The sequence below is a fragment of the Acinonyx jubatus genome, chromosome E2 (assembly GCF_027475565.1).
Source record: "Acinonyx jubatus isolate Ajub_Pintada_27869175 chromosome E2, VMU_Ajub_asm_v1.0, whole genome shotgun sequence".
In the NCBI taxonomy this organism is placed as follows: domain Eukaryota; kingdom Metazoa; phylum Chordata; class Mammalia; order Carnivora; family Felidae; genus Acinonyx; species Acinonyx jubatus.
The window spans coordinates 795,433-817,227 of record NC_069396.1 but is presented as its reverse complement, the minus strand read 5'-3'; the positions used below and the strand labels follow the sequence as shown (position 1 = coordinate 817,227).

Genomic DNA, 21,795 nt, shown 5'->3' with positions numbered 1-21,795 from the left:
AACTTCGGTCCCCGAGTCGTGAGCACATCCTTAAGATCAAGGTCCTCTTTGGCAAGAGCAGATGGTCTCTGTCTCACCACGGCCGCAGAGGGAACGGGGACGGACGGACAGCCAGAGCAGGCGAGTGTCCAGCACTGGGGAGCCAGCAAGGAGGACGGCAGCTCAGGCGTTACCTTTTTCCCCGTTTGTTTCTCCACCATGTCGTTGCTGAGGGAAAAGTCTTCGTGCTGTGGTGTTCTAGAACACCCGCCCTTGGGCATCGTTCTTCTCCCCTCACCCGATCTTCATTTATACCGCCATCATCGCTTCGTCATCAACCGTCTGCTCCAAAAGAGAGAACACAGAGGGTCAATCAGGGTCAATGCAGACAAGGCCCAGCCAATCTCAAGTCCGTGCCCCAGAACGGACTGAATGTCACGTGCTGCTCTGATGGGCTGTGCTCCACGCGGGGACAGGTGCCCAGGAGGGGACCTCAGGACTGACTGCCCAGGGAGTGGAGGTATACTCCATGATGCAGAGCTTGGCCCTGTTCTTCTGGGGGCCCTTCACCTGCCCCTCCCCGCCGGGCAAGATCACATCCCAGGTGCACCCTCTAAGCCATGGCCTCGACCCTACTCACCCTCTAGGAGAGCAGCCCCCTTCCCGCGCAGCCCCCTTCCCGCACTGCCCCAGACAGAAGGTTGGGACAAGAATCCTTTTGCTTTCCAGAAAGCACCACACGGACCTCAATTCTCCAAATTCTCCCAAATAAAATGAGCAGAAAGCAGCCATGCGATGCCTCTGAGGGGGTTCTCACGGTTCCCCAGATGTCCAGAAGGCTTTGATGCCCAGATCTGTGCCCAACGAGCCAGACCCCGCCCAAGGGCCTGAGGCCCAGCCCCTGCACTTCCCAGGACACACACTGTGTTGTTTATCATACTTTTTATTTTCTGTATTTTGACGTTCTGACCTGTTCAAAAACACAACACAACCTTGCTACCTGGGGGAGAGACTGTCCCCCCGCCCCCCCCAGCTGGCCTCTTCTTAGAGACAGCAAACCTCTCCTACACAAACCTACCAGCCACCCCCTTATCAAGCACATGCAGGCCAGCCACCAGGCAACTGGAGACCAGTGCACAGCCCACAGCCGGATTCAGATTAGCCAGTCCTAAGCTGTCCACCGTGTCTGCCTGCTTTCCCTGCAGAAACCCCAGCAAAGGCTCTGGCAAAGACCTCGTCCTGGCTCCTATCGAACGCCTCCTGGCCATCCTGTTCCCTGGTGGCCTTGTGCGGGCTCCCTCTGGGACCTGAGAGTACAACCAACTTCCTTTCAGTGTCTGCCCGTGGCTGTGTGACCTGACCGTACCAGGGCCCCTTCCATCCCTTCTGGACCTTCTGTCTGCTCCCTGCATACACGCTGTCTTCCTCTTTATACTTTTTACATTTTCATCGTCAGAGTTAGAAAACATTGTGTTATTTTTTTAAGTTTATTTATTTATTTTGAGAGAGACAGAGACAGCGTGAGCAGCGGAGGGGTAGAGAGAGAGTCCCAAGCAGACTGTGGACTGCCAGTGCAGAGCCCCATGGGAGGCGGGGGGTGTTGAACCCACGAAACTGTGAGGTCATGACCTGAGCCACCCAGGTGCTCTTAAAAAACCTTTTCAACAAACAAACCACGTGCAGTGTTTAATCTCCTCTTTTTTTCTCAGTGACACACCTCTGTGCTTTGCCATTTTGGATGAGTGTTTTTTGTAACTAGCTCGCCTGCAATTAATGGCCTTGACCAGGTAAGAAGTGTGGCTTCCGAAGTGCCATCTGTGACCAGGAACCACTCCCTGGTTCCTCCTGCTCCCCGTGTGCTGAAAACTAACCTGTCATTCACCATGTCTTCTGGTTCCCCACTTAACTGATCAGATCTCACAAAGTATCCTCTTGGTACTTAACGGACCTAAGAAGACATCTAAATTGATTTGGGGCAGAGGGACAAGGCTGACCACCTCGATTCATTTCCTGACACTTACTCCCCCAGCAGGCAAAGCAGGCTGAAAGGGGGCTTCCATCCACACGCTCCAGTGGTTGGGGCCAAAAATGGCACTTTCCCTCTCCTCTGCTTGAAACTGTGAATTCGACATTCCTCTCCAATTTTCCACTACAAAACCAGAACATCTCGGCCTAGATGAGGAGTAACCTCTCAGAGCCGGACGCCGAGACTGCTGCTGGGACTCATCGGCAATGTTTCAGTAGAAATTTAAAGATTACACAGAATATGCATTTTTATAAGTTCCTGCCTGCCTGCTTTCATGATGGGAAATCGAGCACAGTCGTCACAGGGTGTCCAACCCTCCTGCTCTTGGGTGTGAAACACGAGTCCATGGAGATCACGTGGGAAACACCCGGGCCAGCAAGTGGCCACAGGACAGACACCACGATGTCTGAACCCTGGTCTCTCAGGCCACTCCACACTGTCTACACCAGGAGATGGGCACAGGTGGCCACTTCATTCTTTAAACGAGTGACTTCACTCTGTGTCCCCGCACTGGCTTGGCTCAGCAGTCTCTATTCAAAGCAGAGTTTTGAGACCCCTGCCCGGAAAGGCCTGCCTCCCCTCCTCCCACTCGCCCTCCCTGGGAAGGACAGCATGACAGCCACGGAGCAGCAGGGAGGGAACACAGTACAGTTCCACGACAGCTGCCCCAACCCACAAAGCCTAATTATCTTTCCAAACAGCCCCAGAAGCCGCAAGGCAAGAGGAAGGAGTGAAGTTTGTTGTGAGCAGGCGCATCCAGGCTCTCAGGTCCTTGTGCGTCCTGAGAGCCCTGGGGTGCTGTTCTAGCTGGGCCAGTTCTGAGGCAGATGCCCAGCATCGCTGGGACAGAGCTCTTCCCAGGACTGGACAGAGATGGTGTCTGAAGTACAGGCTGAGCCAGTGTCACCTGAAGGCCTTCCACGGAGGCCCTCAAAGGCACACCCGCGGCGGCTCGAAAGTACCGTGCAAGCTATTAAGTACCACGCCAAGGCTGCCTGTCACGGTTCGCGCAGCCAGTACGAACATGAGAACACCGAGGCCCTGGGTGCACGTCACTGGGTCCAATTCCTTTGACCCAGGCTCCTCTGCCACAGGCAGCTGTCCTCGTTCCCAGGAGGCACTTGCCGGTATTTTCTGCAAACCTTTTAAATGAAACATCTAGTTATCTTATTAGCAAAAATGGCTTTCTTCTGGAATAACAGAGAATGGCCACCAGGACTAACAGGCCAGGGCAAAACCACAGGCAATTCGAGGGAACGAAGCAGAGGAGGCTCTTTTATAGCAGAAGGCGGGAGGGAGGGTGGGGCTGTTGTAAACTAAGAGTCCACTGGAGTAAACTGGGAGCTGGAGGTATAGCGGCTTCTCACTGGCTGGGCTGTGGCCATCTCCCATTGGCTGGGCTGTGACTGTCTCCATTGGCTGACCTGTGACACTCTTCCATTGGCTGAACTGTGAGTTGTGACAGTCCCTCATTGGCTGGACTGTTACTGGGGGAGGAGGAAACCTCCCGACCTCCCTCCCGGTGGGTAGTAAAACAGTAAAGTGGAATCTGCCTGCAAGTTGGGTCTGTAAGTGACAACCAGTGCTGGGCGCGAGAGCTCCCCCAGCTTGCCTCCCAACTCCATTGTAAATAAAATTTCCCTTTACTAATTTTCACATCTCATTTTGGGAGCATCCAGCTAATTCCATGCAATCTGTCGCAGAGTGACTGTGGGCCCAAACCCAATCACGACGGCCCAAGGGACATTTCGTGCCAGCCCCTGGCCAAGTGCAGTGTCCTGTGCCCAGCAGTGGGCCTTTGTCCTGAAGGCCGCCGTTCTCAGGGCACCACCCCACATCTGGGAACCCCCCCTGCACCTGGCTGGTTAGCAGTGTCATCCCCGATACTGTGTCTTCTTTTCCATAAGACATTGTGCACGATGACAGCCAAGACCACCTCGGCCGCCTCACCGCCGTGGTTACAACCACCTCAATATTCAGAACTCGTCAGAAGCGTGAGGACCAGCATGATGGCCAGTTTCCTCAGGGCCTGGGAGCCCAGCACACTAGACTCATTTCTTTAAGGGGCGTCACGGGTTCACAAGGGTTGTCAGCTCCAGGGCTCAGATTTGCCACCGACGCATTCCAGCTTATTTTCTGGGAGAGCTGGAGGCACTGGGTCAACCGTCCTGTCTTGTGCCTCACGGGACCCGCCTGGAACCTGGAGAGCCAAGGGGACCCGAGTCCTCCCTGGTGTTTCAATGACAAGCTAGCTGAGATCGTCTCAAACGCAGTCTTCTTCCATCTACCTGGTCATCCCAACCCTCCCGTAGGCTGTCTGGTCTCCGTGCCATCCCACAGCCCCATGACCAGTCCGCCTCTCCCTTGGCTTCAAAGGGAAGGATGCAGACACGGTGAGACCACAGCGAGTCTCATCAGCACCACGACCTCTCCTAAGCCAGGCAGTGCCACATGTAAGAAGCTCAGCTCGCCGCTTCTTCCATGGATCCTCTCTGAGGGTAGAGGCCGCCACAATGCCACAGGCCTCCCTGCTCACTGCTGGGCATTCACTGCTTAACCCAAGAAGAGGCTGGGACCCCCCCCCCCTCCCCACACAGCCATCACAGTGGGGGCAATTTTTGTGGCTGGGGCGGGGGGGGGGGGCCTCCCTTCTAACAAGTTACAAGGCTACCTGAACCTGGGCTCTGGGGCTTTCTAACCAAATAACCCAATGGATGGCCGTCAAGTCTCAGACCCCGGAGGCAATCTGGCCATCCCTACTCAGACACGCCGTAAGTGCCAGTGTCAGAAGATGCCTGGTCCTCCTCAGAACCAGGCATCCCACAGCACTCTGGGACACACACGGACTGGACACTTGGCACCCAAGCAGCAGTACGTCGGGAAACGTGTGCAGAGCAGCGGGAATGTGGGGTGAAGGGAGCACGGCTCCCTGCACGGGATGAGCTGCCGGATGCAGGCATTTCCCACACCCCCAGCTGAAAAGCAGCTAGCTGCTCTGGCTTCGCAGGCTGTTGGGGGGCACGGAGACCACTCGGGAAAGCACTCAAGAGCTTCGGGAGCTGGGCGAGTCTTCTGAGAGACCCTGGCCTGTTCCCCGAAACAAAGGCACCGTGCCCACACCACTGGCTCCGGGAATTTGCCAGTGATCTCGCGGCCATGTGTCAGAGCTCAAACAGAACATCCGCAGCCAGCTCCCTACCCAGGCGCACACGCAGGCTGGCAGAGGCCATTCGTCCCTGCACCTGTCCATGTCGCACTCGTGGCACGTGGCACACGGCCCACGACGGCTCCACCTGCTGTCCCACCGGCAGGGTCTCTTTGCTGCTTGCCCCGGGACCCTGCACTGTGGGCTTGGAGACACAGTCCGTTCAAGAGAGGTGGCAGGGCAGACATGACAAGAGCCCCGTACACAAGGGCGGCGATGAGGTGTATGCCTTCCCCAAGGTGCGCCCACCATTCAACACGCACACACGGGGCATTTTCAGTGGACACCTCCATGCGCTCTGCCGCCCCTTCTCAGAGCAGGATCTACCACAATCTGTCAACGTGGGCAGGAGACACGACACACGTGACAGAGGCTCCCACCGAGCCTGGGCCTGACACGGGGGACGTAGCAGACACAGCGGCTATGCCTGCAGTTTAGCAAAAATCCAAGCATTTACCCCGATCTCCTCTTTCCAAGGGACAAGCTGACAGCTAGCAACTGAAGGAAACCGGAAGGCATGTTTACCGGCTTTGTGTGGACTGGGGCCGGAACGTGAGGGGACAGGCCACAGCCCACGAAAGCTGGCACAAGGCCTGTGGGCCCCACGTCCGCCAGACGGGCCAGGGCGGCTCTTGTGGGGCAAGGGCAGCGGCACAGACACAGGCGACACACGGCAGCAGCCAGGGCAGGCCCGCCGGCACCCACCTGAGCGACCTCGGGAAGGAGCGACGCAGCCAGGGCAGGTGCCCAAGGCGCGCGCGCTCACCCACGGGAGGGGGTTCGGAGAGCTCCGCTCGGAGACGCACCGCAGAGCGGCAGATGGCCTCCGGGCGATCCTGGCTTTAGGAGAAGAGGGAAGTTCGAGGAGAGAGAATGAAAGACCCAAAAGGGATCCAAAGGCTGAGTTCTGGAGAACCAATACAAAAAGCCCACCGCCACACAAAAGCAAAGACAGTGCCAAGAAGTAGGAGAACAAACGGCCTAGGACAGGGCTCTTCAAGCAGGAGGCGTGTGACCGAGGGCTGCCCGCACCGACTGGACTGGACTGGACTTTGCCAAGGCCCCAGACGCGCGCCCACGGGGACGGGTGTTCGGGGGCAGAGCCAAGGCCGCCGGCAAAGGAGCGGGACAGGGACAGGCTAGGTCAGAACTGTGCCTGGCAGCAATGGAGCCACAGTCCAGAGACTCAAACACCCAATGCAGCTACACTGTCCCCAGGGTAGGAGCACAGTGAAGCCAGCTTCGAGCATACAGAAAAGCCAAGCTAACCGCCCCTCTACCTTTCTGAGAAGAGGGCAGGAGGTCACACGGGTCACAAACCACAGCCCTAGGCCAAAGCCAGCCCTCTCCCTGCTCAGGTAAAAACTGAGAGCTAACAATGGGTTTCAGGGGCGCCTGGGGGGCTCAGTCAGTTGAACGTCCACCTGACTCTTGATCTCGGCTCATGTCATGGTCTTGTGGTCATGAGATCGAGCCCTGTGTTGGGCTCTGTGCTGACAGGATGCATTCTCTCCCCCCAAATAAATAAACAACAACAACAACAAAAGAATGGGTCTCATATATTTTTTTTAATTAAAAAAATTTTTTAACGTTTATTTTTTTTGAGAGAGAAAGACAGAGACAGAGTGTGAGCAGGGTAGGGGCAGAGAGAGGGAGACACAGAATCTGAAGCAGGCTCCAGCTGAGCTGTCAGCACAGAGCCCAACGCGGGACTCAAACCCACAAATCATGCGATCATGACCCGGTCTGAAGTCAGACGCCCAATCGACTGAGCCACCCAGGGGCCCCATCATTTTATTTTTTTTTTTAAGATTTTATTTTGAAGTAATCTCCTCACCCAATTTGGGGCTCGAACTCACAACCCCAAGGTCAAGAGTGACACGCTCCACTGACGGACTCAGGTGCCCCGAGTTTCATATTTTAAACCTTCGGAGACAAAGAAATTCAAATTTGTGACATATGAAAATCGCATGGAATTAGCATGTCCACGTCCATAAATCAAGTTTTATGGGACCGTGGCCGCGCCCAGGATGCGGTCCTGGCCCCCCCCCCGCCGTCCGGTGCAGTGGCTGTGCTGTCTGCAGCCCCTGAGGGAGGCTGTGAGGCCAACACTGCCTTTCCCTTGGAGCTGGCGGGGGTGGGGTGCTGCCGCGCCCCAGGAGGAGGCGAGGTCCTCACACAACCGCAGTACAACAGCCACAACTGTCCTTGAGAACGAAACCACAATCGACAACCTTAGTGACAAGACGCCAACGGGCCTGGGGTGCGGCCCGGCAGAGCCTCTGGGAGGGGCCGCCCATCGGGGGCCTGCCTGCCATTTCACGGGACACAGGCTTCGCCAGAAAGACTCTCAGACAAACAAAAGAGATAATACTTATTATTATCAAGAACTGGGTACCTGGCAGTTATCTTCTCAAAAATCAACCACCTGGAGTTATCACTTCAAGGAGAATGAACAGTAGCTGATGTGGGTTTCCAAGCGAAACCTGAGCTTAGGAAAACTGGTATTCACGTCCACGAGCCCAATCCCAGTGTTTAAAGACATTTTAATGAAATTGGTGGTGACTAAAAGGTTACTTTCTAGGGGCGCTTGGGGGGCCCCGTCGGTGAAGCGTCCGACTTCGGCTCAGGTCACGATCTCGCGGTTCGTGGGTTCCAGCCCCGGGTCAGGCTCTGCGCTGACGGCTCGGAGCCTGGAGCCTGCTTCGGATGCTGCGTCTCCCTCTCTCTCTCTGCCCCTCCCCTGCTTGGCTCAGTCTCTCTCTCTCAAAAATAAACAAACATTTAAAAAAACCCAAGAAAAAAATGTTAAGGTTACTCGTTAAACAATGTGTAAGGAGACACGTCAGCATTAGGGAGATCTGCGTAGCTGAATGAATCAACATTTTCCAAACAATCAATATGGGATATTACAGAATCCCACGAGGGAAGACCCACTACCACACAGAACGCAGCCATCATTCAGCAGTGCCAGCACCAACCAGGAGGCTTTCCAGATCCTGTGACAAGGTCCCCAGATCGTCCCTTCTCATATGGCCTGTCTGTGAGAGGGTGGATTATTTTCATACTTAAAAAAAATAGCAGGTAGAGAAAACAAATGCCACTATTTTCACCAAATTTTTGTTGATTGTGTTTGTACAACAGTTACTTTTCAGGGAAAATTTGTATGTACTACTTTATTATTTTTGAGTTAACAATTTTAAATTTTCCTCAGTGATGCTTTCTTTTGCTTTTTGTTTTTTTCTTAATGTTTATTTTTGAGAGAGAGAGACAGAGACACAGAACACAAGCAGGGGAGGGACAGAGAGAGAGGGGGAGACGCAGCATCCGGAGCAGGCTCAAGGCTCTGAGCCGTCAGCACAGAGCCTGACGCGGGGCTGGAACCCATGAACCGCGAGATCATGACCGAGCCGAAGTTGGAAGCTTTACCGACGGAGGCCCCCCCCCCCCCAGGCGCCCCTCAGTTATACTTTTAAACACAACACGTTAATACAATTTGAGCGCTATAACCCACATGACAAAGCTGTGCGGGTCCTCACTAATCCTAAGTGTTGTAAGGCAATCGGCCCAGCAAGTCTGAGAGCCTCTGCAGAATCTCAAGAGCAGAGGACGCTCTGCAGACAACAGACCTGCCCCAGGAGGGAAACCCAAACCACGAGGGACTGACATGCAGCCACAGAACAACTACTGAGCAGAAGCCCAAACTGTCCTAAGAAAGTAAGTGGAAAAGGTCTCTAAAAAAAGAAAGACAGAACTCATGCAAAATGTCTTTAAAAACAAAAGGAAAGAACCTCAGATTACATAAATACATACTAATAAACAAAAATAAAGTCAAAGCCAAAAAGCTGGAGAGACAGTGTCAAAGCAGCATCGCGTGGACAAAAGCGTTGGCCAACAAGGCAGAGCTCTGTCCCCTCAGCGGACGCGGACTTATGACCACGGAGGCAGCAGAAGGCAGGACAGGAGTGAAAGTCAGCTTTGTCCACCAGTGGCAAGGGACAGCAGGAGGTCTGCACAGAAAAATGCGGCGATTCCCAACTTACACCAGGCACAGAGATGCCCTTCTAGACAGGCGCCAGGTCCAAGTGTCAAAGGCACAGCCAGGAAGCTGCCGAGCAGAGGCACAGAAGAATCCCATCACAGCTGCTCCCAGGAAAAGAAAGGTCTTAAAACCAGAAGCATCAACCATGAAGGTAAGGTCCTGAAAATTCTGACACCTTAAAAACTCCTACAAATCACTAACAAAAATGCAAACCATCCAGTATGAAAATGGGCACGAGGGGCACCTGGGTGGCTCGGTCGACTAAGTGTCTGATTCCTGATTTCGACTCAGGTCGCGATCTCACGGTTCATGGGATCGAGCCCCACCTTGGGCTCTGCACTGACAGGGTGGAGCCTGCTTGGGATTCTCATTCTCTCTCTTTCTCTCTCTCTCCCTCCCTGCCCCGACTGCATGCTCTCTCTAAAAGTAAATTAATTTGTAAAAAATGGACATGAGACTTAAGACACTTCACACAAGAGGAAATCCAAAAGCCCAGGAAGTAGATGAGAAACTGATCAGCTGCTTCCGCAATCCAGAAATTCCGAACAACAATCAGAATACGGCATCGAGTGGCAGTGAAGACGTAAAGCAAAGGAAACGAACGGCTGCCTTCTGGTGGGCGCGTGAACCACGTGACTGCAGTGAGCCCGGGCACACACGAAGCAAGTGGACATGCGCCACAGCCACGGGCATCAGAGGCCACGCTGGCGCGGAACACGACACAGCAGCGACAACGTACAAATGACCCGAACGAGTCTCACAGATGATGCTGGGAAGAATCCCACTGTGTGTTCACCTAAGTGTCGCACAACAGCAGCCTGCAGGGCTCAGGGACGTGACGCAGGCCCAAGTACAAAGACCACTCAGAAGTGAGGACATGGTCCCCCTGCGCTGAGGGGCTTGGGGGAGTTTCCACACGTGCGCTTCCTGTGGCGAATGAACTGCGCGTTTTTACTTTGTGGACGTTGGGTGGCATGCTATACTTCGCAGTAAGTACAAGTTTAAAAAGCTGGCTGTGTTTAAGACGCGGTGTGAGTGCCACCCAGGCCGGACTTTAGACAGAAGGCGGGTGCCCTGACCTCGCTGCAGGGCCACCTCCTTCCCGTGGCCCTGGCCCCCAGGGAGGGCAGTGGAGTCACACGGAGGGCCGGGGGTGGCACCTCAAAGCTTCCCAGCTTGTGGAAGGCACAGAGCGCAGAGCAGAGAGCAGGGCGGAAACGAACCCTTGACACACCACAGGTGCACGCATCTCCAGGGTGGGAGGAGGAGACGGACTGAGAAAACAGGAGGCAAAACACCGTCTTCCACAGAAGGGCTAAGACACAAACTGACCATGATGGAAGAGGAGAATGACGTGGGCACGACAACCACGGAGCAAATAACGGCAGCGGGGAGGAGGTCTGAGACATCCCCTGAGGCTGATCTGTGCGGAGTGAAAGTGACGGAGGTGACCAAGGGAGAAGAGACACAAATGGAGAGAACGAGGAGGAGGAGGACCGGGCACACTTGCACATCTCTGCTGGGGGCGCAAATGAGGGTGGCTCTCCGGGACGGGACTGGGCTCGCCCTGCAGCAACAAGCACACATCGCCCGACAAGCCAGACATCCCACAGACAAGGTCAGCAAACGGTGGCCTGGGAGATTCATGGCAGGGAGGGCAGGTCCCGGAACACGGAGCCCACCTGCCAGGAGCCTATCTCTACCCGAGCGGGACAGAAGGGGGAAGGTCCATGACTCTGAGGTGACTTCCACAGTCCTGTCAGGTGGGGACAGCTGTGTGTGTGTTAATAATAGATGCAGAATATGCGAGGCTGGCTCAAACTGTGAAAATCCCCCAAATCAACAGACTAAAGCAGAAAACCATACAATCATTACTACTAATACAGAAAAAGTTGTGTTTTTGTTTTTGGTTTGTTTGGTTTTTTTTTAGTTTATCATTATTTTGAAAGAGAGAGAGAGGGCATGAGAGCGCAGGGGAGGGGCAGAGAGAGAGAATCCCAAGCAGGCTCCACACTGTCAGCACAGAGCTTGATGCAGGGCTCGAACTCAAGAACCGTGAGATCATGACCCGAGCTGAAATCAAAAGTCAGACACTTAACCAACTGAGCCCCCCAGGTGCCCCTACAGAAAAAGTATCTAACACAATTCAGTGCTCCTGAGAAAACCTCTCAGCACAGGAAGAGACAGGGAAAGACCTTCAATGTGAAAGCAAGCACCCACAACAGCTCCCAGCTACCATCATTCGTGTGAAAAACGGAATGCTTGCTCCCCAAAATCAGGAACAAGGCAAGGATGTCCCCCGCCCGCCCACCCACCCACCCACCCACCGCTGCTTTTGGACATCATACTGGAAGTAAGAGCCAGTGCAGTAAGGCAAGAAAAAGAAATTAAAAACATACAAATTGGAAAAGAAGAAATAAAACGTTCTGCTTGACGATGACATGATTGTCTATCTAGAAAACTGCAAGGAATCTCCAAAAATCCCTAGAAATAATGAGTTCAGCAAAGTTGCAGAACACCAGATCAACACACAGATATCCTGTACTCAGCTGATGCTTGAACACAGATTTCTTCACAAGTAAATACAGTACGTTGCTATACACACATTTTATCTTCGTTCTGACTTTCTTAATAACACTTTCTCCACCTTACTTCATTGTAGGAATAGATAATATGTGTAACGTGCAAAGCATGTGTTCGTCCCCTGGTCACGTTGCTGGTAAGGCCTCAGGTGGACAGTCAGCTAAGTCGTCAAGCTCTGAAGGAGTCGGGAGTTGCACGCGGGTGTTGGTGTCCACGACACCCACACTGTTCAAGAGTCAGCTGTACTTCCCACAAAGCAGCAGCGAGTATGCAGAAACACAGCGCCACCCAAAATTGCTCTAAATAAAAATGAAATACTTAGGTGTAAGTGTAAAAAAGAAAAACTATAAAAACCTGTGAAATTGTTAGGGGAAAATAAACACAGGAGAAAATCTCTGAGACCTGGGGCTAGGCAGAAAGTTCTTGGTTTTATTTTCTTAAGATTTTACTTTTTTAAGTAATCTCTACCCTCAACATGGAGCTCAAACCTACAAGTTCGAGATCAAGCGTCCCACGCTCAGTCAGCCGAGCCAGCCGGGCACTCTGAGGCAAAATGTTTTTAGACAGGACCCCAAAAGCGCCCGTCCACAGAAGGAAAATGATAAACTATACAATATTAAAGCCTCGGTTCCCAGGTGAAAGATAAGCCGCCAATGTGCGAATCACCAAAGAGCTTATTAATAAACCACAATACAAACAGCAGCAAGCGGCAAACAACCCAACTGGAAAACGGACAAAGGACAGAAGACGCATTTTGCCAAAGAAGAGCCTAGAATGCCGCGCGGTGGCTTTGCAGCCGTGTGCAGATGGAGGTCACCTACCAGGGTGTTTCCAGAACATTCTTCGGAAAACGACATGACACAGAAGTGTGAATATCAGGGGTTATCACACACACATACCATCTCATGAAGGACGTTACTCTGTAAACACGTGCCTGGGGTGTGTGGAGGGCAGGGACGCACGCTGTTTTTCTCACAACAGGAAGCTGTCAGGACATTTCAGAAACACTGGCCCAGCTGGTTAAGAACCCTGGGTCTGTGGTCAGATACGTCTAAATTTCTCAACCTATAAAGAAAGAAAACCTCCTATTAAGAGCCTAGGACCACGTCTGACTGGCCCAGCGCTCACTCAATGCTCCTCAACGAGCCGCCTCTCAGGCTGGGGACGGAGGAGGCCCGGGTGTGCTGCTAATGCTGTCCCCAGAGCTGGGGTGCGCACCTCCATCCCTCTCCGACGCCTCACTCCTCCCTTGTCACTGCCGCGCTGCCCCCGACAGTGAGGCCCTGGCTCTTCCGACCACAGGCTGGCAGAGAAGCCACGATGGGTGCAGGGTGATGGCAAGACACCAGCCGGGCCAGGCGCTAAGCAGGCCGTGGGGTCCTCAGAGAAGTGGCCGGGCGGGCTGGCTGGGACCTGGCCCGGGAACCAGGAGTGTGCGCGCAGGCTCGGCCCACAGTCCACGGCAGGTGGATGTGACCCAGGCGCCCGTCTAGACGCACACCCCAAGCGACGTGGGTGTAGAGGCCACCAAAGCCACATCCGACTGTCAGTGCACACTGACGTGTACAAACCCTGCGAACAGCCCAGATGTCCCCCAATAGAGAACAGATGGACCATGGGAGTGCCAAGATGCTTAGCGCACCGTGGATGAGGTTCCTGGAGGCTGCAAGTCAGTACGGAAATTATGCGGGGAGGGGACAACCGTCCTCACTTGGGGGGGTCGCACAGGCACACAGAGGACAAGCACCGTCTCCAGCACCACTGTCGGCACGGGGAGCCTCTGAGCCTCTGCCGGCCCCGGGCTCCAACGACTCGGGCTCCCCCTCGAGGCCCTGCCCCCAGTCCCCCCCCCGCCCCCTCCCGCCACACCACCTCCCAGAGGCAGAGCAGCAGTGACATGGCCTTGGCTCGCAGCCCGCCTGGAAGTCCCCTCGCACACGGGCCCCTCTGCAGGCCCAAGTCCCCTGTTGTGACACGTCTGATTTCTCATCTCACCAAAGGGCGCTCCCGAGTCTCCCCGGGCCTCCCTCCAGAGAGGAGCTGCCGTGCTCCTGCACTGCTGTGAACACAGCCGGGGGGGGGGGGGGAGGGAGGGGGGCTTCCGGCTTCCACCTGCCCGATGACACTCTCAGGTAGATCTTTATCAGAATTGCTAAATTACGTGATGGCTCACAGCACAGGAAACCCAACGCGATAACCACACAGAACAGCACGCAGCACACGCCCCTCCGGGCCCCCGTGTGGAAGACGCCAGCCCCCGCCTCTGTAACACTGGTGGGACCTGGAACACTCCTGAGACGAGGGGACCCTCGGAGAACGGGGAGGGAAGCCAGCCGCTGAAGCAGGTCCCTCTGGGAGGCACGCAGTCTCGGCCTCCAGCCACTCCGCACGGCTCTCGGCACGGCCACACCGCCCCCAGGACTCTGCCTACACGGCCGGCAGTTTTCACGGAAACCTCGAGAGAGAAAAAGGGACTCGAGAGAGAAAGGGACTCGTCCTGTAGGAACTGAGTGCGAACACAGTGGCCTCTGGGGGTGAAGATGCTGTCTGCTCACGTGAGGCGTCACCAGGAGGACACGCAACGAAGTATCACCCAGTGTTCGTCCGCCAATTCTTCTCTTATAGATTTTAAGTCATCTCTACAGCCAAGGGGGGAAGGGGGGGGCGCGGACTCGCGATCCCAAGACCAAGAGTCGGACGCTTCACTGACTGAGCCAGCCGGGAGCCCCCAGGATTCTCAGATTCTGCTGCACGAGACAGCCCGTCCCAGGCAACCCCAACAACAGAGGTAACGCGTGTCTCCTCCCTCAGCCTCAGCTGGGGGTGCAGACAGACACTGGCAGCTGTGAGCAGTGGGCATTCTGGGAACCCTGGGACTCCGAGCAGCGTCGGGTCTCACAGCCCCGTGCCCCCTGATGTGCCATCCCGTCCACGTCACCACCCCCCCATTTTCAAGCCCACATTCCTACACCAGACCGCGGCAGAGACGGGCAGGCAGTCGTCCACACGACCCTGCCAAGTGGTCTTCAGAAAGGCTGCCGCGAGCACGTCCTCACCAGGAGCACGCGGGGTGCCCGGTGCCCACCCTTGCCAATACCATTTAAAAAAACAAGAAGGGGGCGCCTGGGTGGCTCAGTTGGTTGAGTGTCTGACTTCGGCTCAAGTCATGATCTCGCTGTTTGTGAGTTCAAGCCCCGCGTCAGGCTCTGGGCTGACGGCTCGGAGCCTGGAGCCTGCTTCGGATTCTGTGTCTCCCTCTCTCTCTGCCCCTCCCCTGACTTCGGCTCAGGTCATGATCTCACAGTCTCTGGGTTCAAGCCCCGCGTCAGGCTCTGTGCTGACAGCTGGGAGCCTGGAACCTGCTTCGGATTCTGTGTCTCCCTCTCTCTCTGCCCCTCTCCTGCTCATGCTCTGTCTCTCTCTCTCTCAAAGATGAATAAACATTTTTAAAAAAAATATTTTTTTTTAATAAAAAAACAAAACGATGGTGAACATCAGCCTACTGGGCTCGTGCTGGCACCCATGGCTGCCTGTCCGTGAGCGTCCCTTCCCACGTGACCACCTGTGCCCTCAGTCGCTCATCTGCTCTGCACGTACTGACCGCACTGCCCCGTGTGCAGGCCTGGGGACTGCAGCGGGCATGTGCTTCTCCGTCACAGAGGTTCTCAGGAAGACAGCTGGCTCACAGCGCGCCTAGCAGGGTGGCTTAGTCAGGAGAGGGCGACCCGGGACACAAGGAACAGAACACTGGCACACAGGTGAACACGAATCCTTGGAGCTGACGGAATGGTCTTGCCGTCGTCCCTGTGACCTCGGCCCAGTGGTGTGAGCCTGGACGTGTGCCAGACCCTGCCCGGGGACTGGGCGTGCGGGGTGCACCTGCTGAGCGCGGAGTCCTGCCTTCCCAAGCTCAGGCGGCACACGCTGAACGCAGCCATCGGAGTGACCTCACTCATGGCACAACGGTGTCACCACAGGACGCCGAGGCCCGTCTGGCTGCCAGGGCACACCACGCGGTGACGCCCTCACTGCAGCCCCTGCGATGACACGCCTCTCCCCTGCAGCCCTTCGTGTCCATCTGTCCGTGCCGAGCACCACAGAAGCCACTCACCCTGTCCACGTGCTGTGGCCTTCCCTCAGTGCCACACAGTGACATTCCCCAGGACGAAACCCGAACCAGGACGGCCATCTGCTAACGGAGGGCACTGACCGGGGCTGACTCGCTTGCTACCAGACCACAGCCTCAGTCTGAAAAGGACCCGCTGGGTCAGAAATCCTGTATCTGTGATGCTCCAGTTTTCCAAAGCAGGAGATCTGCTGGAGAAAAAAGGCTACAAAAACCCCTATCGTCTCTGCCTTCCTACATCAGGGAATTGGCCAGGTTAAACAGTAACTTCCCTCCTTTAACTGCAAGGACTGCCACGTGGATGCTTGGAGCAAAACAAGCCTAATTAGTAACAACTGAACCTTCCAGAAATAAACCCATAAAGAAGCCACCTCCTTTCCCCTCGAAGTCGCTGACAGCCGGTCTCCCCAGACTCGGGAACATACGACAGGAAGGCACGCAGCGTCCACTGGCTTCCGGGGTCTCTGCTCTGACCTGGACCAGAAGGACGCTCTGTGGGAGCAGAGAACCGAACCGACTCCGTGTGAAGGCCTGCGCATGGTGGCCGACAGCAAGCACGGCCGCTCCTTGTTCCCGCGGCCGGAAGAGGACGCCCCCGAGCTCGCCTCTGCGGAGCCAGGAGATGTGGGCTCCCTCGGCCGAAACTTGGGCCCACATCCAGGGCGCAGAGGCCCCGGCCCCGCCGCTCCCGTCTGCGGCCAGTGTGGGGACAGGGCGGAGACAGGGCAGGGACCGTGGCGTGTGGTGTGCCCAGCTCCCCCCGCGTTCCTTCGGAAGCGCTGCCTGCGCGTGGCCGGGCCCTCGGGGCCTTTGCTGGGGCTCTGGTGCCTTCGGCCTGGATGTGGGGAGTGCACCTCCAGCGGCGGCCTGACGGGCCAAAAATCTTGGTTGCTCCAGGACACCTCCCCCCGCACTTAACAAAACCAAATAAAAAGCTCTGGGTGAGAGGCACCAGGCTTGCTCAGTCAGTAGAATGTGCGGCTCTTAACCTCAGGGTCATGAGTTCAAGCTCCATGTCAGGCGTAGAGCCTACTTAAAGAATAAATAATACTCGGGGCGCCTGGGTGGCTCAGTCGGTTGAGCGTCTGACTCTCAGTTTCAGCTCAGATCATGATCTCGTATTTCGGGAGTTCGAGCCCCACATCAGGCTCTAAGCTGACAGCACAGAGCCTGCTTGGGTTTCTCTCTCCCTCTCTCTCTGCCCTTCCCCCTTCCCCGCTTGTGCTGTCTCTGTCTCTCTCAAAATAAGTAAATAAACTTAAAAAAAAATTAAAAATAAATAAATAAAATAAATAATAAAATAAATAAATAAAAACATTGGGGTGGGGCGGGGCGGGGCGGGGCGGGGTGGGTGGGGGGTAGCTTCTGGATGTGAATGCGAACTGCCCAGAGAAATAAAGTGTTTTTTTCCCTTATTAAAGAAAGGGCATTAGCTGAGAGGCTATGTCTAAAGTACATTTACCCAAATGTCCTACTTTCTATAGAAGGGAACAGACCAGCTACACGCCTGAAAGCCCGTCTGCAAACAAGACAAACAGCCATCACAAGGTGAATGGATAGGGAGGCGCGGGACCACCCCACAGGAGACAACGCGGCGGTTAAGGGTGAACTGACACACGCCCCCACGGGGACGGCATACACGGAGCGCGTGCGGAGGGAACGCACCCAGACAGAGCCGCGTACAGTGGAATCCCGTGTAGACGGAGGCCCAGAAGAGGCAACCCCAGGCCCCAGCAACGCAAACTCAACACCAAGGGGGCACCGGCTGCATCGGGGCCCGTGGCACTTACGGGGCAATGGGGCCGCACAGGGCACACGTTCACACTCATGCCTGTACTTACTCATGTCTACATCACACCTACATTTAAAAGGAGAAAAAAGTGGGGTGCCTGGGTGGCGATTTCAGCTCAGGTCACAATCACACAGTTCCTGAGTTCAAGCCCTGCATCGGGCTCTGTGCTGACAGCATGGAGCCTGCTTGGGATTCTTGTGCGTTCTCTCTCTCTCTCTCTCTCCCCCCCCCTGTCTTTTTCTGTCTCTCCCCCTAACCCATGCCCTCCCCACAGCGTGCATGCCCCCCCTTTCTCTCTCTTAAAATAAACTTTGAAAAAAAAGAGAGAGAAAAGAAAAAATATACACTTAGCTCAAGAAAGCATCAGTAGTGTGGTGAGTTACAGTGCCCATCCCAAAAAATATATCCATGCATAACTTATATAAATGTGACCTTACTTAAAAAAGGGTCTGTGCACATGTAACTAAACTAAGGACTCGAGAGGAGACCGTGCTGTATTGTGTGGTCAGACCCTAAACCCAACAACCAGTCCCTAGAAGAGAAGGGAGAGGGACATTAGGGAAGGGGGCCACATGAAGATGGGATGCCAGGGAGGCCAGGGCGGGCTCTGCCTGGAAGTCTGTGGGCGACGCGGCCCTGCCAGCCCCTCCATTCAGGTGTCACAGGCGTATGTGCCTGTGAAGAGGCCCCAGGGGACTAACGCAACATCTATGATGATAAATGGCCCGTCCCCCGTGTTCCCAGGCCCTGGTGGCCCGGCCGACGTGGTACGCAGCACATACTGCAGGCCAGCAGACACTGCACTTACCTTCCTGTCCTACTCAGGGGGACCCTCAGACCACCGGGGCTGAGGCGCCACCCCAGCTTCTGGGATGGCCGCCACCCAGTAGAGGGGACTCGGCTTTGGATCCCTGGCCACTTCCCTTCCCTGTGTCTACGACTCTGAACGGGATTCTTCCATGGCAAGGAGTGTTCACCACAGAAAGTGGGGTTTCTTTATTACAAACTAACAAAGAGAGTCTGCTGAGCCCAAAGCATGCGGCTGGTGGCCACTTGCTGTGTGCCCACAGGGGAAGGAAGGCTGGGGGAGACCCAGTCACGGCTCACACGCAAGGACGCTCATGCTCCGTGTCCAGACAGTCCTCCCTCCAGAGCGAGCAAGCCTGGGAGCTGGCCACACGTGGGAACGGGTCTAAAGGCCCTAGATGGCCTCCTTGAGGCCACCTCTTAGGGGGCAAAGTCTGAAAAAGTGACTATCTGACCGTGTAAGAAAAAGCCTGCCAGCCCCGTGCTGGACGAAGGCACCACGCAGGACCCAGTCAAGGGCAGGGGACAGCCGTAGTTATGAAGAGAATACCAGTTTCCACAAAATAACTCTCAGACCTACTGAAATACAAAGGTACAGAGGAAAGGCCGGAAGAGAAACACAGGTTACAAAATCGTATGCCCACAGGGGTGGTGAAAACAGAACATGTAACATAAAAGAGAACTTCCCCATGAATCGAGAATCCAGAAACTATTGACACTGGCCATGTGTGTAGGAGGGCTACATTTTCCAACGTTTTGCCTATCTGTATTTTCTAATTTTCTACCATGCACACATACTGCTTCTAAAATCTGACCACAGAAAAAGACAAACTGAATTTAATAATAAATACCTTAATTAATAATATCTTATCCAAGTAAGATTTTTTTTATCTTACGAATCGTTTTACCTTCATGATCTGGACAAAGCCCTAGGAGTTTTGTCACAGGACGTACATGTCAAGGATGAAAGGCTGGAAACCCATATAGTGGGAAGGAGGGGAGCCTGGAGCCCACAGCTATGCAGACACGCCCTCCAGCACCGCCTGCCCGGAGTTCCCGTAGTCCACAAGCATAATAAAAGGGAAGTTTTGCTGTTAGGTAATAAAAACCATCTAATACAACAGCCTTGGACACTGGCAATCCCTCCTGGACGCAAACAAAGGAGTAGGACGTGGCCAAGCCGGCTTTAAGGCTTGCATCCACCGATTCAAAGAACAAAACAAAACAAAACAAAAGCTGTGCCCTGGGTGAGGTGGCCAGCACAGCACACAGAGGTCAAGCCACAGCCCAAGTCCACAGCCCTACTCTGCACCCCACGTGAGCTGCATTTACAGAATGTACAAGGTGAAAACAATTACTTTTCAAACGATCCCAGGAATTTGGAGCACCCCTAAATCTGTTCAAGAGGAGTTATCGTATTTCATGATTTCCTCATTAGAAATATTTTCTATCCTCATCATTTTATAATAAAGTAACAATAGCTGTGATTTTCACTGAAATGTTTCAAGTATGCATAAAAGTATGAGAAACAATGCAACAAACACTTATGTATTCACCATCTGTTCACTTTGCCGTATTTGCTTTGGAATTTTTTTCTTTTTAGAGAGAGTGAGGGAGGGGGAAAGGGAGGGGAGAGGGGTGAGGGGTGAGGAGGGAGAGAGAGAGAGAGACAGGGAGAGGAAGACGGGGGTGAGAGGGAGAGAGACAGAGAGAGAGAGAGAGGCAGAGAGAGGCAGAGAGAGACAGAGAGAGGGAGGGAGAGAGAATGAATCCCAAGCAGGCTCCACACTGTCCGTGCAGAGCCTGACTTGGGGCTCGATCCCATGAACTGTAAGATCATGACCTAAGCCAAAATCCAGAGTCAGACAGTCAACCAACTGAGCCACCCAGGTGCCCCAGATTTTTTTTTTTTCTTTTTTTTTAATGTTTATGTTTTGAGAGAGGGAGAGAGAGTAAGAGCATCAGCGGGGGAGGGTCAGAGAGAGGGAGACACAGAATCCGAAGCAGCTCCAGGCTCCGAGCTGTCGGCACAGAGCCCAACACGGAGCGTGAACTCACAAAGCGTGAGATCGTGACCTGAGCTGAAGTCGGACCCTCAACTGACTGAGCCACCCAGGGGCCCCTGAAGATTTTGGGTTCTGATGCCAATCTGACTTTGGCACTCATCGTCTGCGTCCATGTCTTCACACTTACCTTACGTGTCAGCGTGTAAACACAGTACGTGGTATCTTCACAGGAAACACTGCGCAGACCCTCATGCCCCATCCCCTCCCGAGTATGCTTGTGCCATCTGTCTGTGCTCCTGTCGCCCGCGCACAACTGCGCTCCTCACTGGGGGCGTCTGGCCCCTCTGGGAAACACGGGTCTCTGCTGACTGGTGCTGGTGTCTCCCTGCTCCTCATGCTACAAACACCCCACAGTGAGCACTGTCGGCGCGGCTCCTTCCGCAGCTAAGAGTCCCTTTAAAATTTACAGCCAGAAACGGACTTACAAGAAACTGAGTGTAAATGCTTTTAAAAATCTGATCGAACTTGACACTACACAGCCATTCACGAACATGCCCTCTTCTATGCTGTCAACTCATCACGAAATTCGGCTGCGAGAGGGGAAGGGCGCTGTGCACATAACAGACTCCTGAGGAACAAGGTCAGGTTCCACAAAAAGTCAACAATCAGTGCTCAAACAGTCAGGTGGGAGCTCGAGACTCGCCCTGGGCAAAGCAGCACACAGCGAAAGGACAGGAGTTGAAAGCCCCACGGCCCGGATAGTTCTGAAACCCAGAAATCACACGAGCAAAGTGCGATTCGTGAGTGTTCCTCAGGAAGGAAGGAGCTACAGCTCTTGCCCAATTCTTAGAGAGTCCAGGACCCAAAAAAGGTTTTGACGGTGGTTTCTTCTTTCCACACAACGCGGCACGTGTGAACGCCCAAACAAAGCACTGGAGGGACACTTTACTTTCCAAATCCAACTTCCGAATCAAGTAAAAACTCACTAACAAACCCAGAGGAACGCAATTGTATTATAAATGACCAGACTTCTCTCTTATTAAATTTTTATTTTTTTTTTAACATTTATTTATTTTTGAGAGAGACAGAGACAGAGCACGAGCAGGGGAGGGGCAGAGAGGGAGACACAGAATCTGAAGCAGCTCCAGGCTCCGAGCTGTCAGCACAGAGCCCGACACCGGGCTCGAACTCAGAGGCATGAGATCACGACCTGAGCCGAAGTCGGCAGC

At 54.4% G+C, this 21,795-nt stretch overlaps 1 protein-coding gene across 15 annotated transcripts in view; it reads right to left on the bottom strand.

Annotated features, from left to right (window-relative positions):
- The window catches only part of ANKRD11 (ankyrin repeat domain containing 11), a 178,617-nt gene that overhangs the window by 32,269 nt on the left and 124,553 nt on the right, over positions 1-21,795 (bottom strand). For 14 of the 15 annotated variants that reach the window (XM_027076434.2, XM_053211274.1, XM_027076432.2 and 11 more), the window contains one exon: positions 174-321. In XM_027076434.2, the coding sequence (XP_026932235.1) occupies positions 174-260 (87 nt within the window). In that variant the 5' untranslated portion in view covers positions 261-321. Of the gene's footprint in view, positions 1-173; positions 322-12,734; positions 12,901-21,795 lie in introns of all 15 variants that reach the window. The other variant, XM_027076433.2, reaches the window with a different exon arrangement.